General features: G+C 36.9%; 1 protein-coding gene across 1 annotated transcript in view; it reads left to right on the top strand.

Annotated features, from left to right (window-relative positions):
• The window catches only part of LOC107597296 (ubiquitin-protein ligase E3B-like), a 20,005-nt gene extending 3,202 nt beyond the window's left edge, over positions 1 to 16,803 (top strand). Inside the window, exons 4-27 of the mRNA XM_016288307.1 lie at positions 988 to 1,105; positions 1,210 to 1,269; positions 1,372 to 1,476; positions 1,634 to 1,730; positions 1,821 to 1,906; positions 2,145 to 2,227; positions 2,349 to 2,454; positions 2,573 to 2,693; positions 3,692 to 3,869; positions 3,989 to 4,158; positions 8,347 to 8,514; positions 8,822 to 8,993; positions 9,149 to 9,267; positions 9,455 to 9,569; positions 9,757 to 9,856; positions 10,038 to 10,157; positions 10,405 to 10,581; positions 10,674 to 10,922; positions 11,939 to 12,004; positions 12,126 to 12,184; positions 12,497 to 12,679; positions 13,971 to 14,082; positions 14,155 to 14,247; positions 14,343 to 16,803. Coding sequence (XP_016143793.1) covers positions 988 to 1,105; positions 1,210 to 1,269; positions 1,372 to 1,476; positions 1,634 to 1,730; positions 1,821 to 1,906; positions 2,145 to 2,227; positions 2,349 to 2,454; positions 2,573 to 2,693; positions 3,692 to 3,869; positions 3,989 to 4,158; positions 8,347 to 8,514; positions 8,822 to 8,993; positions 9,149 to 9,267; positions 9,455 to 9,569; positions 9,757 to 9,856; positions 10,038 to 10,157; positions 10,405 to 10,581; positions 10,674 to 10,922; positions 11,939 to 12,004; positions 12,126 to 12,184; positions 12,497 to 12,679; positions 13,971 to 14,082; positions 14,155 to 14,247; positions 14,343 to 14,534 — 3,049 coding nt within the window. The 3' untranslated portion in view covers positions 14,535 to 16,803. The remainder of the gene's footprint in view (positions 1 to 987; positions 1,106 to 1,209; positions 1,270 to 1,371; positions 1,477 to 1,633; positions 1,731 to 1,820; positions 1,907 to 2,144; positions 2,228 to 2,348; positions 2,455 to 2,572; positions 2,694 to 3,691; positions 3,870 to 3,988; positions 4,159 to 8,346; positions 8,515 to 8,821; positions 8,994 to 9,148; positions 9,268 to 9,454; positions 9,570 to 9,756; positions 9,857 to 10,037; positions 10,158 to 10,404; positions 10,582 to 10,673; positions 10,923 to 11,938; positions 12,005 to 12,125; positions 12,185 to 12,496; positions 12,680 to 13,970; positions 14,083 to 14,154; positions 14,248 to 14,342) is intronic.
• Positions 16,804 to 17,645: the final 842 nt, after the last annotated feature.

Genomic DNA, 17,645 nt, shown 5'->3' with positions numbered 1-17,645 from the left:
TTTTCCTCGATTTCAGAATCGCGAAATAAAATCCTCGGCGATTTTTTTTGCATAACTTGTCAGTGAACTACGGCTATGTGTAGTAAATTCTGCTCCATCTGAAAGCACGTGATGATGATTTCTTGCTGATTACAGAACCGACATTACTAACAAATTGCGCATGACAATCGCATTCGATTAATCGTGCAGCCCTAGGTCTAAGGTTCTCGTCGTATGTCTTTTATAGTGTTTTTTAGAGGTTGAATTGAAATCAAATACTGCAATACTGCCCTTAATACTTCTGAATGTGATGTCTGCTTCATAATTATTGAGAAAAGTATGGAAAAACATGTTTCAGATCACTCAAACCATATATGGAAATGGAGGCGCCCTTATATGGTTACTAATGGGGTTTGATGGTCATCTAGTGGAAAAGCTTGGTACTACGCCCAAACAAAATCGCACTGAAAGCTCATTTTTTGAGATATCAACCTCAAATTTGGAACACGACTTGTTCAGACTTTTGGTTTTAATTTTCTAGCAGTTTTAGAGTAAATCATGCTTTGTAAAATATATATTTTATATAAAATACTTTAATTAGAATTTTTACATTTTATATTTTCATAAACTTGAACTTCCATAACTTGTTTGCAATATAATTTTTATAACTTCTTTTCACTTCTACAATAATCTGCCTAGTGTCTTCTTTAAAAAAGAGACCAACCTTAAGTCTGTGCTCCAAAGCATTCACAATTTCTAACAATTTAAGTTGGAAATGTCACTTTAAGTTCTATGCTCAAAAAGTTGAACCGACAGTTAACGGGTTAATTAAATTAAGTGCTTTTGTCATTTTTATTAATTTGTCTTTTAAATAGTTTGAATTTATTTTTATTTCAGTTTTACTTTTAATTTTATGGCATTCACAGTAGTTGCTGTTTGAAAATGTATTGTCAGCATAGTGATGTACCCTGACACAGATTTATCACTTTTTCACATTTTCTGTTTTAGGAAAGAGGTCGATGACTTCATTGCAGTCAGCGATGCCGGTTCAACAAAAAGAAATGCATTGTCCATCTTCAAAATCGCTAGAAAATTATTATTTATATTGAGCAAGGATGATAAGTTGGTGAGCATCATGCAATGTTAAGATTTTTATTGGAAGAGGATTTGTTTAGTTACTGTAGTATTTAGTATGATTATTGATGGCATTGTTTTTTTTCGCTTACACAGAGGTTTGAGAAGCTGTGTAGAATCATACTAAGTAGCATGGATGTGGAGAATGAACCTAAAGTAAGTTTTTAAACAAGCGATGACTGAAATATACTTTATCGTATCATACGTTATAATAGTTCTGCAATTTTGCATTGTTGTGACAGACTATTACTTTTCTAGGTATGGTATGTATCCCTGGCCCTTTCAAAAGATCTCACCATCCTCTGGCTGAAACAGATCAAAGATGTGCTCTGGGTCTCTTGTGAATTTCTGAAAAGACTGAAGGTATTTCCTTGTGATAATCTTAGTTAATACACATCTGATCTGTTTGTTGAATACCTTTTCAAATTACTCTGTGTGAGTTTTTCAGTTATCTGTACATACGGGTCAGGAAGTGCTTCTTGAAGAATGCTTATTTGCTGCTTTCACTTTCTCTCTGCAGCCTGACATACTGCAAGATAATAAATTAGTGACGCTGTACCTGACAATGCTGATAACCTTCACTGACACATCGACATGGAAAATCATCCGAGGGAAGGGTTCGTGTCACATGTGATCAGAGCTGATGAGATGATTTACAAGTTAAAACACATAGAATCCTACTAAAGGTTCCTCTCTGTTTTTTTAAGGAGAGGCCCTCAAGCCTGCTTTAAACAGAATTTGTGAGAACATCATGGGACATCTCAATCAGAAGGGCTTCTACTCTGTTCTTCAGGTACTACTCATCCAATCAGAATCTTGTCACAGGCTGATAGCATATCATTTGAATAAATTATAGTGTTGTTAACACTGTAACATCTTTCAAAAACATAGAAAAGTGTTTTTTTTAATTGATGTGAAAAGCATCATATTATCTTACTGTTATGCTCAATAAACATTTCTTAATATTATAAGATAAGTTGCTTGTTAATGTTTTTGTGAAAACAAAATATGAATTCTTTTGCTGTTTGCAGATTCTACTTACAAATGGACTGGCAAGATCCAGACCTTCCCTTTCCAAAGGAACCCTCACGGCCATTTTTACGCTGTCACTCAGGTCGGTTGCCATGAGAACTGGCTTTGCTGTCTGAGACATCTCACAGTCTGATTACATCAGTAGCTCTATTTCTGTGAAGTGACCGATAATGTGATGAGCTTTTGATTCTGGTGTGTTTCAGGCCTGTTATCGCTGCACATTTCTCAGACAACCTGCTGAGGTCTTTCCTTCTCCACATCATGTCTGTTCCGGCATTCATCTCGCACCTCAACACACTCACTCCAGATGTAAGAAATAAACACATGCAGATAGACAATAATGCCTCATTTGCACACACATCTTACAAAGTCAAAACAAAAATTGCGAGAATATGATTTCACCTGTCTGTATTTGTGCTCTTTTCAGTGTATGGTCACCATCCAAACCCATGACCTTTTCCGCAAGTTTGTCTTGTTTTTAAGTCGAGAGGAGCAGTGCTTGGATATCTGTGTTTGTCTGGAAGGAAGCCACACTCTGTGCTTACTGGGTAAGCATGTGTGTTTTAAACACACACTTCTTGGAGTGTGCATTTGATTCACAGAACAACGGTGGACTGGTGAACGGAATCAGTTCTTAGTATCTAATTGCACTGCTGGGCCATTTTCATTCTTAGTTTATAATTTCTTGATCATTTATCTCAGCGGTTGGGAACCTATGGCTCGATCTCTCACCCTTTACCAACAAATGATCTATTACAAAAATTAGACATCACTAGAGATCAGCAGTTCCTTTGTTGTAGAGCCTACATAATCTGATAAAAGGTTTAAAATAATAATAAATTTTTTGTACTTGCCAAAATGCGTGTTCAGTGCTGTTCGTGAGAGTCACGACAGCAAACCACATATGGTAACGTAGAGCTCCTGAACTCAGATTTGTAGCTCGTTTGTGGTAATAACAGCAAAAAATGAGACGGTAAAGAGCGGGACAAAACTCAAAGCTGCGAAACAGAACTCAGTCCGCTTCTGATTGGATGTTTTCTGCGCGCAAGGTCCGAGTGGAACACGGACAAACATAGTAGACTTTGTCTTCGGTGGCGCACCTAAAACGGTCAAAACATGGAGTGTCAAAATGCCTGCACTGGTGTGTATTCACATAAATACAGTCGACATAAGCACCGTGCATTATTTTTCACTCACTCAGACTCTTACACACACACACATGCGTGTGTGCGCACAGAGAGAGAGAGAGGGAGTAAAAACCCGGCACAATTTTTAGCGGTTTGTTGCATATTTGTGTATTTTAGTTTCCATGGTCCTAATAAAGTTACTATTATTAAAGTGTTATTGAAAAAAAACACATTTATTTATATACGTTATTTGATATATATATATATATACACACACACACACACACATATATATATATTATATATACTTTGGCTCTTTTGGAAAAATGCATTAACCAAAAATAAAAAATTGGCTCTTTGGTCAAAAAAGGTTCTCGACCCCTGATTTATCTCATCGTCTCTCTATGTTTTGTTTCCAGGTAACCTCATTCAGCTGGGATACTTTAATGTAAAAGTTCTAGAGCAGGAAGCTGGTCACTTTGTCAAGGATCTGACCGATATGTTGTCATACTGTCAGAGATATGTGTCTCAGAAGAAATCCAATCTCACACACTGGCACCCAGTGTTGGGCTGGTTCTCCCAGACTGTTGACTATGGGTATGTCAATGTTATATTGACTAAATACAGCAATTGATTATACTTTCTGGATTTCTCTGTTGTGTCATCCTATTAAGCGTTCCTTTGTTTTCTTCTTTCTTTCTTTGCGGTCTCTTCAGGCTTAATGAGTCTATGCCGCTGGTAACAAAGCAGTTACAGTGTCTGTGGGGAGTTCCAGTGATCTGCACTCTCTTCTGTGATGTTCTCAGCAAAAAGCTAGAAACTCAAGATCCCACTCCACCTCCCCCTCCTCCGCCAAGCTCATTACAGAATAATCTGCCTGTCAAAAGTGAGAAACACCTATATTTAAACTAGTTCCTAAACATTTCTATTGTTACAGGATGCATAGAACAAAGGTTATTTGGTAGTTGATTGCACATGGAGAAAAAAATAATAATTAAAAACCCTGTAATCACAAACTATAAAAAACGAATTAAAAAAACATTCAGTTCAATTACAGTGACGCATTGCTGACACACGAGATCAAACGAGATGTTATGTAGTTTTAACAGCGATATATAATATCTTCTATAACGGGAAAAACATTGTTTTTATGACATAATATTTCGTTATTACGAGAAAAAAATTCATTTTAACGAGAAAAAGATGTTTTAACAGTATAACATATTATAATAATATTATTTTTATAATGACGTTTTAATAATATGTGTGCGGCAGCATTGTGTCACTGTAAGTTATTGTGATTATGGAAATTAATTATTTTAATTATTTATAATTATTTTATTTTAATATATTGTTTATCCTGGTTTCTGTAAACAATAGCAGTAGTATCAGAAATATCTTGAGGGGCCTTCAAATATGTGACCCTGGAGCACAAAAGCAGTTTTAAGTCGCTGGGGTATATTTGTAGCAATAGTCAAAAATACATTGTATGAGTCAAAATTATTGATTTTTCTTTTATGCCAAAAATCATTAGGATATTAAGTAAATATCACGTTCCATAAAGATATTTTGTAAATTTCCTACTGTAAATATATCAAAACTTCATTTTTGATTAGTAATATGCATTGCTAAGAACTTCATTTGGACAACTTTAAAGGCGATTTTCTCAATATTTAGATTTTTTTGTACCCTCAGATTTTCAAATAGTTGTATCTCGGCCAAATACCCTTGTCCTATCCTAACAAACCATACATCAATGGAAAGCTTATATATTCAGCTTTCAGATGATGTATAAATCTCAATTTCGAAAAACTGACCCTTATGACTGGTTTTGTGGTCCAGGGTCACAAATTGTCTTTAAAAATTGGGGGCTTTGGAGTCAAAAAGGTTGATCTAAAGAATGCCATACAGCTGTCTCGGAGTCTGTTTAAATGCTCTTTCCCAGTACTGTGTTGCAAGTCATCAGGTCTCTCTTCATCCTGTTTTCACTGGGGAACCCTTGTGTTAAACTGTCTGCATGTATAGATCTGTTCAAGCGAGCGTTTCAGAAGTCTGCATCTGTACGGAACATCCTGAAACCGGTCGGAGGGAAGCGTGTGGAGTATATATATATATATATATATATACACACACACATATATATATATTATATATACTTTGGCTCTTTTGGAAAAATGCATTAACCAAAAATAAAAAATTGGCTCTTTGGTCAAAAAAGGTTCTCGACCCCTGATTTATCTCATCGTCTCTCTATGTTTTGTTTCCAGGTAACCTCATTCAGCTGGGATACTTTAATGTAAAAGTTCTAGAGCAGGAAGCTGGTCACTTTGTAAAGGATCTGACAGATATGTTGTCATACTGTCAGAGATATGTGTTTCAGAAGAAATCCAATCTCACACATTGGCACCCAGTGTTGGGCTGGTTCTCCCAGACTGTTGACTATGGGTATGTCAGTGTTATATTGACAAAATACAGCAATTGATTATACTTTCTTTGTTGTGCCATCCTATTAAGCATTCTTTCTCTTTCACTCTCTTGTTTTTGTCTTTCTTTGCGGTCTTTCCAGGCTTAATGAATCTATGCCGTTGGTAACAAAGCAGTTACAGTGTCTGTGGGGAGTTCCAGTGATCTGCACTCTCTTCTGTGATGTTCTCAGCAAAAAGCTAGAAACTCAAGATCCCACTCCACCTCCCCCTCCTCCGCCAAGCTCATTACAGAATAATCTGCCTGTCAAAAGTGAGAAACACCTATATTTAAACTAGTTCCTAAACATTTCTATTGTTACAGGATGCATAGAACAAAGGTTATTTGGTAGTTGATTGCACATGGAGAAAAAAATAATAATTAAAAACCCTGTAATCACAAACTATAAAAAACGAATTAAAAAAACATTCAGTTCAATTACAGTGACGCATTGCTGACACACGAGATCAAACGAGATGTTATGTAGTTTTAACAGCGATATATAATATCTTCTATAATGGGAAAAACATTGTTTTTATGACATAATATTTCGTTATTACGAGAAAAAAATTCATTTTAACGAGAAAAAGATGTTTTAACAGTATAACATATTATAATAATATTATTTTTATAATGACGTTTTAATAATATGTGTGCGGCAGCATTGTGTCACTGTAAGTTATTGTGATTATGGAAATTAATTATTTTAATTATTTATAATTATTTTATTTTAATATATTGTTTATCCTGGTTTCTGTAAACAATAGCAGTAGTATCAGAAATATCTTGAGGGGCCTTCAAATATGTGACCCTGGAGCACAAAAGCAGTTTTAAGTCGCTGGGGTATATTTGTAGCAATAGTCAAAAATACATTGTATGAGTCAAAATTATTGATTTTTCTTTTATGCCAAAAATCATTAGGATATTAAGTAAATATCACGTTCCATAAAGATATTTTGTAAATTTCCTACTGTAAATATATCAAAACTTCATTTTTGATTAGTAATATGCATTGCTAAGAACTTCATTTGGACAACTTTAAAGGCGATTTTCTCAATATTTAGATTTTTTTGTACCCTCAGATTTTCAAATAGTTGTATCTCGGCCAAATACCCTTGTCCTATCCTAACAAACCATACATCAATGGAAAGCTTATATATTCAGCTTTCAGATGATGTATAAATCTCAATTTCGAAAAACTGACCCTTATGACTGGTTTTGTGGTCCAGGGTCACAAATTGTCTTTAAAAATTGGGGGCTTTGGAGTCAAAAAGGTTGATCTAAAGAATGCCATACAGCTGTCTCGGAGTCTGTTTAAATGCTCTTTCCCTGGTTAAACCAAGGATACAAAGTAAACAGCAGCAAACAGTACTGTGTTGCAAGTCATCAGGTCTCTCTTCATCCTGTTTTCACTGGGGAACCCTTGTGTTAAACTGTCTGCATGTATAGATCTGTTCAAGCGAGCGTTTAAAGTGAGAAACACCTATATTTAAACTAGTTCCTAAACATTTCTATTGTTACAGGATGCATAGAACAAAGGTTATTTGGTAGTTGATTGCACATGGAGAAAAAAATAATAATTAAAAACCCTGTAATCACAAACTATAAAAAACGAATTAAAAAAACATTCAGTTCAATTACAGTGACGCATTGCTGACACACGAGATCAAACGAGATGTTATGTAGTTTTAACAGCGATATATAATATCTTCTATAATGGGAAAAACATTGTTTTTATGACATAATATTTCGTTATTACGAGAAAAAAATTCATTTTAACGAGAAAAAGATGTTTTAACAGTATAACATATTATAATAATATTATTTTTATAATGACGTTTTAATAATATGTGTGCGGCAGCATTGTGTCACTGTAAGTTATTGTGATTATGGAAATTAATTATTTTAATTATTTATAATTATTTTATTTTAATATATTGTTTATCCTGGTTTCTGTAAACAATAGCAGTAGTATCAGAAATATCTTGAGGGGCCTTCAAATATGTGACCCTGGAGCACAAAAGCAGTTTTAAGTCGCTGGGGTATATTTGTAGCAATAGTCAAAAATACATTGTATGAGTCAAAATTATTGATTTTTCTTTTATGCCAAAAATCATTAGGATATTAAGTAAATATCACGTTCCATAAAGATATTTTGTAAATTTCCTACTGTAAATATATCAAAACTTCATTTTTGATTAGTAATATGCATTGCTAAGAACTTCATTTGGACAACTTTAAAGGCGATTTTCTCAATATTTAGATTTTTTTGTACCCTCAGATTTTCAAATAGTTGTATCTCGGCCAAATACCCTTGTCCTATCCTAACAAACCATACATCAATGGAAAGCTTATATATTCAGCTTTCAGATGATGTATAAATCTCAATTTCGAAAAACTGACCCTTATGACTGGTTTTGTGGTCCAGGGTCACAAATTGTCTTTAAAAATTGGGGGCTTTGGAGTCAAAAAGGTTGATCTAAAGAATGCCATACAGCTGTCTCGGAGTCTGTTTAAATGCTCTTTCCCAGTACTGTGTTGCAAGTCATCAGGTCTCTCTTCATCCTGTTTTCACTGGGGAACCCTTGTGTTAAACTGTCTGCATGTATAGATCTGTTCAAGCGAGCGTTTCAGAAGTCTGCATCTGTACGGAACATCCTGAAACCGGTCGGAGGGAAGCGTGTGGATTCGGCTGAGGTCCAGAAGGTGTGCAGTATTTGTGTGCTGTATCAGACGGCCCTCACCACACTCACGCAGATCCGCCTGCAGATTCTCACAGGTACATGCTTTTCGCATGAAACCATTTATGAAGTCTATGCTGTTTACAGACCTATAATGCACATTCACACAAGCAACCACTTCTGTAATGTTTTATCCTCATTCTGGAAAAAAGGTTTATACTTGTATCAGATGTTTTTGCAGAATATTAGTTGTTTGTAAGGTAGGTCCAAAACCACGTGTAGAGTAGTGTCCAGTGAAACAACAACAACAAAAATTCTTGGTCCTTGAAATATTGCGTGTCATAAATTTAGTTTAATATTCTTTTTAATCTTGATTTTATGTTTCAAATTAAACTCTGGTTCCAGGACTGACATATCTGGATGAGCTGCTGCCTAAGCTGTGGGCATTCATCTGTGAGCTTGGCCCTCAGGGGGGACTCCGACTCTTCCTGGAGTGTCTCAATAATGACACGGAAGAGTCCAAACAGCTTCTGGCCATGCTGATGCTCTTCTGTGACTGCTCCAGACATCTCATCACGTAAGTGCCGTATCGTCCACTGGTGACAATTTTGCATTTATTTGAATGATATATTTATTTGTTTATTTATGCATTACATTTTTTTTCACTACAAATTTGAAGTGAAAAGTTGATTTGAAAATTAAAGTAATATATGACAATTTTTTTAATTCCAGGATTCTGGATGACATAGAGGTGTATGAGGAACAGATTTCTTTTAAAATGGAAGAGCTTGTTACCATCTCCTCGTTCCTCAACACATTCATTTACAAGATGATCTGGGATGGTATTTTAGGTGAGCAGGTATTATTTAGCCCTTGTGTGTGCTTCTGCAACAAGGGACTTTTTTTACATATGTGTATGCATTCTTTTCTCCAGCCTTGTTCTCAGCTTAATTTAGATAAACCACAGTTGTTTTGAACCATCTGTGTATGGAGGTAGTGATAATGTGCTTTCTTTGTGTGGTCATTCATTTGTTTTAGAGAATGCCAAAGGAGAGAAGCTGGACTTATTCCACAGTGTTCACGGCTGGCTGATGGTTCTGTATGAGCGGGACTGTCGCAGGAGATTCACTCCTGAAGATCACTGGCTCCGCAAGTGTGTCAGCCTCACATGTTGTATATATTTGAGTCCGATTATTTTATTGTTTTACTTTATAGTTGGAGCTGAGTCCATTCAAAAACAAATTACTGATAATTATTCTCATATAGGGGAAAGATAAATGCACCGGCTTACAAAATAGGTCTCATTTGTTTTTGTTTTTTTCTCTGTATGTGTAACACAGGGATCTGAAGCCCAGCCTGTTGTTTCAAGAGCTGGAGAAAGGCAAAAAAAGAGCACAGCTGCTACTTCAGTACATTCCTCATGTCATCCCACACAAAAATGTGAGAATCAGACTCAAAACGGAAGATTATTAATGCTCATGGTTCATAACAGGTCATGAATGCAAAGGATCATACAAAGATTCAGTCTTCCTTTCATAAAGAATCCAAGTTAGATCAAAATCATCGTCATTTTATCTTTCAAAAAAAAAAGTTAAAATGTACGGATTTGCTTTTGTCACAGAGGGTGCTGTTGTTCCGTAACATCGTGACAAAAGAGAAGGAGACTCTAGGATTGGTGGAAACAAGCTCCGCCTCTCCCCATGTGACTCATATAACCATTCGCCGCTCACGCATGTTGGAGGTAATGATGGTTTCGTCATTCTCAAATACTGATACACAATGAACATAATGCGTATCTATTAGCATTTATAGCTCAAAGAGCAATGGTGCCAAGGTCATTGGTTTCGATTTCCATTGAATGGATGAATTAAGAAAAAAGTATACATCGAATGCAATGTAAGTCGCTTTCGAAAAAAGCGTCTTCCAAATGCATAAATGTAAACTAAGAAAAATAATATTGATCTCTCTCTTTTCCCTTATCTCCATAGGATGGTTATGATCAACTGCGGCGTCTGCCTGTCAACTCCATTAAGGGAGTGATCCGAGTGAAGTTTGTGAATGATTTAGGCATGGACGAGGCTGGAATTGACCAGGATGGTGTGTTTAAAGAGTTCTTAGAAGAGATCATCAAGAAGGTTTTCAACCCAGCGCTCAATCTGTTTAAGGTATACACTGCAGCTAAAGGCTGCGGTTAACCCAAACAATCATAAGACCTACCATACTTTGCCACTAAAAATCATCAATCTATCTCTTTCAGACCACCAGTGGGAATGAGAGATTATATCCCTCCCCAACCTCCAGCATCCACGAAAACCACCTTCAGCTGTTTGAATTTGTTGGAAAGATGCTTGGAAAGGCCATGTATGAAGGCATAGTAGTGGACGTGCCATTTGCCTCTTTTTTTCTCAGTCAGGTTTTGGGTCACCATCACAGCACCTTCTACAGCTCCATAGATGAGCTGCCCTCTCTTGACTCAGAGTTCTACAAAAACCTCACCTCCATTAAGGTCAGTGCCAGTGTGACTACTACGACATTCGTACAGCGTTTGGAAAGATTTGAACTCTTATGTTATACCCAAATTCTCTTTGGTGATTTCTAATCTCCTCTGTTTCATACCCCAAACACATTTTGGTCTGTTGTGAACAGCTGCACAAATACAGCAGGGTCTCCAAATCCAACAGGGCAACATTAGATGTTAATGAAATCTGTTACCCTCATCTATTTCACGCAGAATAGCTTTAGTTACCTAAGTTCACTCTAGTGATGTCTAAACATTTTTATTTTATATCCTAAAAAGTGTAATGTTCTGATGTGAACAGCTGCAGATATACACCAGGGTTACCAAATATGACAACATTGCATTAGGAGTTACCGAAATCTGTTACCCCTCTCTATTCCACACAGAATGGGTTTAATGTTTTTTAAGTTCACTTTGGTGATGTCTAATCTCTTTAATGCAAAAAGCTGCACACAAACAGCAGGGTCGACAAATCTGACAAAGAAGCATTTGACGTTACCAAAATCTGTTAGCTAAATCGGTTACTCCACTTTATTTCACACACAATGCCTTTAACGTTACCAAGATTTACTCTGGTGATGTCTAACCTTCTCTGCTTCATACCACTAAAAGCATTTTGGTCTGGAATGAACAGTTGCAGCTATACAGCTTAGTAACCAAATCCGACAATGCAGTATTAGAAGTTACTGCTCTCTATTATTTATTTTTTTTTTAGACAAAATGGCTTAAAATATTTACTCAAACTCACTCTAGTGATGTCAGATCCTCTTGTTTCACACCCCAAAAAGCATTTTGGTCTAATACCAATAGCTGCACTCAAATAGCAGGGTCACCAAATCTGACAATGTAGCATTAGAGGCAACTGATACCCTTCTTTAATCTTAAATGTATGTTTGTTATATACCTAATTAATTCAGCCGGACTCATTCAGATTCAGAGTTGGTTTCATATTCGTTTTGATCTTGTAGTAATATCCATGACCACTTATTGATTTGATTTTTCAGCGTTATGATGGGGATGTCAGTGATCTGGGTCTGTCTTTGTCTTATGATGAAGAGGTGATGGGGCAGGTAAGCAACTTTTGTTTCAGCTGAAATGCTGAATCCGTTTTTTTTTTGGGTTCTTCTGACGCTATTGGGTTTCCTCATTCTCTCATACGCTCACTCAGTTCCTTTCGTTGTCTCTTCACAGTTAGTCTGCCATGAGCTAATTCCTGGTGGAAAGACCATGCCTGTCACTAATGAAAACAAGTGAGTTCATTTTGTCTCTTCGGTCAAGTGTAAATAAATTTTTCGTGGCAGTGCTGCCTCCTATTCACATTCATTACAACAACAAGAAATGACCCGATGAAAAAGCAAATTAGTATTGGAAGCAGAGCGGTTCAAAAAGCAATTAGGGATTTGCAACCACAGACAAATACTTAACTTATCTATTTAAACCTATTGTTCTCTCCCAATTGGATTCTCTTATATCAGCGAGCTTAGAATAGGACACAATAGAAGATTGTTTTTTAGTTCATGTTTTGTCATTAACCTTTAATGTTTTTGCTAACCATCCTCCAGGATCAGCTACATCCACCTGATGGCCCACTTTCGCATGCACACCCAGATCAAGGAGCAGACGGCCGCATTCATCAGAGGCTTCCGCAGCATCATCAACCCAGAGTGGCTGCACATGTTCTCCACCCCTGAGGTCCAGAGGCTCATCTCTGGAGACAATGCTGAGATAGACCTGGATGATCTCAAGTGAGTCTGCACATCTTAACAATGGCCTAGAAGGGTTTTGCATATCAGTTTGTTGGTTTGCAATAAAAACTAAGAATGACGCAGTGCATCAAACCTACTTTGCTCTCTATATAGTCAATAAAGCTGGAAGCATTTTGAATGCATCACACCTTCAGTGAACAGAAATTAATCGTCAATGGAATAGGTCTGAAATTGGGCAGACACGATATCACATTTAAACTACACAATTATTGCATGCATGTTTCACAATAACATTATTATTGCGATATCTATAGAAATTTTGACAAATAAATAAAAAATGCTCTCAGTCAAATACATTCTTAACTAAAGCTAATTTTATGTTCTCCCTTTTTTAACTGATGAATTACAGGAATGTAGGGAGGTGGGGAGAGAGTTAGTAAACATAACTGTACAAAAGTGTACCAAAAGAACTTCCTGAAGACTAGGATGTCTAACACCACTTTATTCATTTTTTTACGGAATCCACACTGGCGAGCTAGCTTTAATTTTTTTTAGCTGTGCGTAGAGTGTCTCCTTTTTTCTGTCATCTCAGACATGATTTTGTGCGGCAGTAGTAGCTATACACTGCATTGTTGTCTTCTTTTTCCGTTTTTTGATGGGTGGCAACTAGAGTTAGGGCCATTCACACAGATTGCACTTTTGCGTTCCAGTGCGCTGCTTTTTCATTGCTTCTTTATGTAAATGTTCTAGACAGATGTGTTTGACCATTGCGTTCGTGTCTCTAAAAAACGCATCATGTTCATCTCATATTTTTAAACGTACAAACGCCACCTTTAGTTAGTGTTAGTATGTCAGCCAGATAGTTATAGGCGCTCAATTATTTACTTTATGGTTGTATGCGTAGTGTTAACATAATGATAATGATTAACGTAACGGTCTATGTTTAATTTCTGTAAATATCATGGTTATCATCAGTACCGGTGTATTGCAACACCCCTATTCTGAAATAGAATGATCCTTTTATATATACGTATATAAATAACCTCTGACTGTTACATCAAAGCCAGATATGTATTATTTCTGGTCCCTGGCTTTTTAATTTAATTATTTCAATTATCTTTTATTTCTCACGGATTTGTTCAGATATCTTAAAATGCTTCCGCTAGCCCATACAAGCACAAAGTTGAACACATTTCACCACGTTTATAACCACTGTGCAGATCTTTCTCACAGTCAGCACTGAAAATGTAGCACTAATAACCACATGCTGTGAAGAACAGTCTTAAAAAGGTTACTCAAAATGATGCATATGATTTTCTGTGTCTCCCAGGAAGCACACTGTGTACTACGGAGGTTTCCATAGCAGCCACAGAGTCATTCTTTGGCTGTGGGACATTCTCTCCAGTGACTTTTCTCCTGAGGAGAGAGCTATGTTCTTGAAGGTAATACTTAACACATATTTGGATTATTTCATGGTTTATTACCATCTATAATGTGGCTGTATTACTCCTCAGTTTGTCACCAGCTGCTCAAGACCTCCTCTGCTTGGATTTGCCTACCTCAAACCCCCTTTCTCCATCCGTTGCGTGGAAGTGTCAGATGATCAGGTTAGACATCACCCCATCTGCTTACTCCATACATTGTTCTGCAAAGATTGTGTAGCTTCTTCATCATGCTTCTTTGTGTCTGATTGCATACGCAGGACACAGGCGACACTTTAGGTAGTGTTCTGCGCGGCTTTTTTACCATTCGTAAGAAGGAGCCAGGTGGTCGCCTCCCTACGTCCTCCACTTGTTTCAACCTGCTCAAGCTGCCCAACTACAGCAAGAAGAGCATCCTCAGAGACAAACTCCGCTACGCAATCAGCATGAACACTGGTTTTGAGCTTTCATAACCCAACAAGTTTATTCTACCCATACAAACTCATACATCTACAAATACGAAAAACTGGCAGTGGCTGAGCTAAAGTGGCCTCACAAAGGTTGAAGTAGGAGGCATAATGATTACAATGTTGCGTCGTTGACATTTTGGCCTTCAGCTAAGGCCCCTAAACTTGAGTTGCTCAAGGACAATTTTTTCATCAGCGTGTACTCTCTTGTCTACTCTTGTCTACCAAATGGCAAGTGAATGAAGAAACATATTAATGTTTTTAAATCGTGGAACTGAGCTAAACGTGTCCAGTCAGACTTAGAGACTTGGAGAAGATCAACCATAGAAGTATATTAAAAAGTCTTGAACATTACCTACAGAGTTGTTTTTGAACCACTTAAAGATCCATATTTAGTGTCATGTTCTTCATTCTCAGCATTTGACGCCAAAAGAGCTCCAAACGCCTTATACAATCAGTTTTAAACCAGCTCAATTTAATGTTGTCAAGTCAGGATCCTTCTGACCCCTAATACATCAACTTAATTTGTTCATCCAGAATAACTAAATCGGGCTTAGTCTTTATTGGCTTCTAAGCACTCCTAAACCTCCTCTTAAAGTTACAGAAGATACAGTGGTGGATGTACAGATCTGCAGAAACAGTTCAGCGTTGTCTCTCAGGTCTCCGTGTCTCACTCCCCCAGGAAGGGAACAGGAAAGCAATACTAATGCACTGCAAGCCATACAACTCAAGACACAAAGGAGGCTTTTGCCTGTTTGTACGGCAAATGCTTTCAAGCCCATAGCGCGCTAAACTTCTGCTGGACTTGAGGATCGAGCTTTAAGAGGAAACCCAGCACTGTTGATCGACTTCAGCGTGTCAGAGCCAGCAGTATGTCAGATAAGAGATGTCCCTGCAGAGATACACCTCTCCTTTCCTGCTTTCTCTTCACATACACTACAGAGCCCTTTCCAGAATCGGCCTAATGTCATTGTGACATTTCTTTTTGCTCATGATATTATACTCATTAGTCTTTTCACTCCTAACGCTGTCTTCATGTCAAACTCATCTATTCATTAAGATCAATTCCTTGTCTTGGACTTTTTTTAATTGATGAAGGAAGGACAGACTAACCACTAAAAGGAATTTTACTCCATTTTGGAAGTAATCAGTCATCACATGACAAACCGCTCTCCCTGTCATCTCCCGCTAAGAATTAAGCCATACAGTAAAGATGACTAGCTATCAAACCAGCTCTCATAGGGACTTTTTTCTTAAAGGGAAAGTGTTGCAGTGGCTTCCCTGAAAGGTCAGTGGGCTCAATGGAATCTCACGAAATGTTTTTCCAGTAGACCACAAAAAATGTCCCTTTGCATGATGTCACTGGATGATTCAAATGATTCCATGTCGCAGAGGTCATAGTCTGCTGTTGATATTGTTGTGTTGTTTGTTCTTTTTCCTTTGTTTTGTTATAAAGAAGGTTAGGGTTAATCTGTTAAGATATTTTTGGGTTGTTCCCCCCCCCCAAAAAATTTAAGGGAAAAACATTGAGAAGATACTTTTTGCAAAAAGGAAATGAAGCCTACTTTTAAGTCTGATAAGATTTAAATTGACCATCAAGAAAACATCATGGTAGTATTTATTCTGTTATTGGAACTCAAATTATTATTATTAATCATTGTATCAGGCTTCATTTTGTTAATGCTAAATATAATTTCTTACTTTGTTTTCCTTTGATTTTGGGGTGAATTATGTCCTGGACATTTCTTCATGAGATTCACCCTTGGTTTCAGGTCTTTAAAAAGCAGTAATCGGCTGTAGTTATTCCAGAATATGTATTGTATGCAAACCCTCTTTCCCTTTGTATGCCGTATATGCAAAATTATAGAGGTAAACATTGTCTGCCCAGCCTCCCCCGGCTCTCCATAAATCAAGGCATGGAAGTATCTTCTGATATATAGAGTCCTTTGTAGATGTGGAAAGCTGGCTTTAAGCTCATGTAACTTTTTTTGTATGCATTGCTGTTAATGTTAAGTTATAAATGTATTGTCCTAATGCACAAGGGCTTAGGCTGAGTCCAATAGCAGAGTTTTGTATTTAAATGAACTGACATTAACATGCTGTTCCCTTTGAAAGATGTTCAAGCGCTCTGGTTGGTGTTGTGGATGAGGAATGTGTTTGGCATAATGCTGTAAATGCACAAATATTCACATGGACTGTGCTATGTATGGTGAAACGACTGAATTACATGATGTCACAGAATCTTGCTCTCTCTCTGATAGGGATGCAACAACCTTTAAAGTGTCTGGTCTCTATTCCTTTGCCTGACGATGAAGTGTCTTTTGAATTTGGTTGCACTACGCGAACTGCAGGTTGTTATATACATAGTATATTTCAAAGCAATGGCATTGTAAAGTTCTTCATGTGTACAGTAATATTTCCTCTGTAAAATATAAACTTAATTGTCGAACGAACATACAGATATTTGAATATCCAAATCTAAAAACGTTACTAAACAACAAAGAATGTGCACTGTCATTTATTATTACCGTAGATTATAAAATGAGACTCTTGATAGTATGCTGGAGTAACAATAGAGCATGATACTCTATAATGCAGAGACAAAATGTATGAAACTTAAGTCTTTAAAGGGATAGTTGACCCAAAAATGAAAATTCTGTCATTTACTCACACAAGCTGCATGAGTTTCTTTAATCAGTTGAACACAAAAGAAGATATTCTGAAAAATGTTGGCAACCGAACAGTTGACAATAGCCATTGACTATTGAGTGTTTTTTCTTCTTCTCCATACTATGGAAGTCAATGGCTACCGTCAACTGTTTGGTTACCAACATTCTTCAAAATATCTAGTTTGGTGTTCAATGGAAGAAAGAACCCCATTCAGGTTTGGAACAACACACAATTTTTTTGTGTGAACTAACTCTTCAAAGTAAATGTGACAAACACGTTTACAGTGATTGTTCCAGGGAAATCAGTTTATGTAACATCCCTAAGCTGTTTTGCATTATTGTAACTTACTGTGCCTTTCACACAGTTTTCCCTCAGTCTGTTTGTAGAGCACTGCCAGAGGCTGAAGTTACGCTCACCCATGGTGCACTGCTGGATGTGATGGGCTGA

This window comes from Sinocyclocheilus grahami, unplaced genomic scaffold, assembly GCF_001515645.1.
Source record: "Sinocyclocheilus grahami isolate Dianchi unplaced genomic scaffold, SAMN03320097.WGS_v1.1 scaffold230.1, whole genome shotgun sequence".
Taxonomy (NCBI): Eukaryota; Metazoa; Chordata; class Actinopteri; order Cypriniformes; family Cyprinidae; genus Sinocyclocheilus; species Sinocyclocheilus grahami.
Note: the sequence above shows the minus strand (reverse complement) of the source record. Positions and strands in the feature narration are given on the sequence as shown.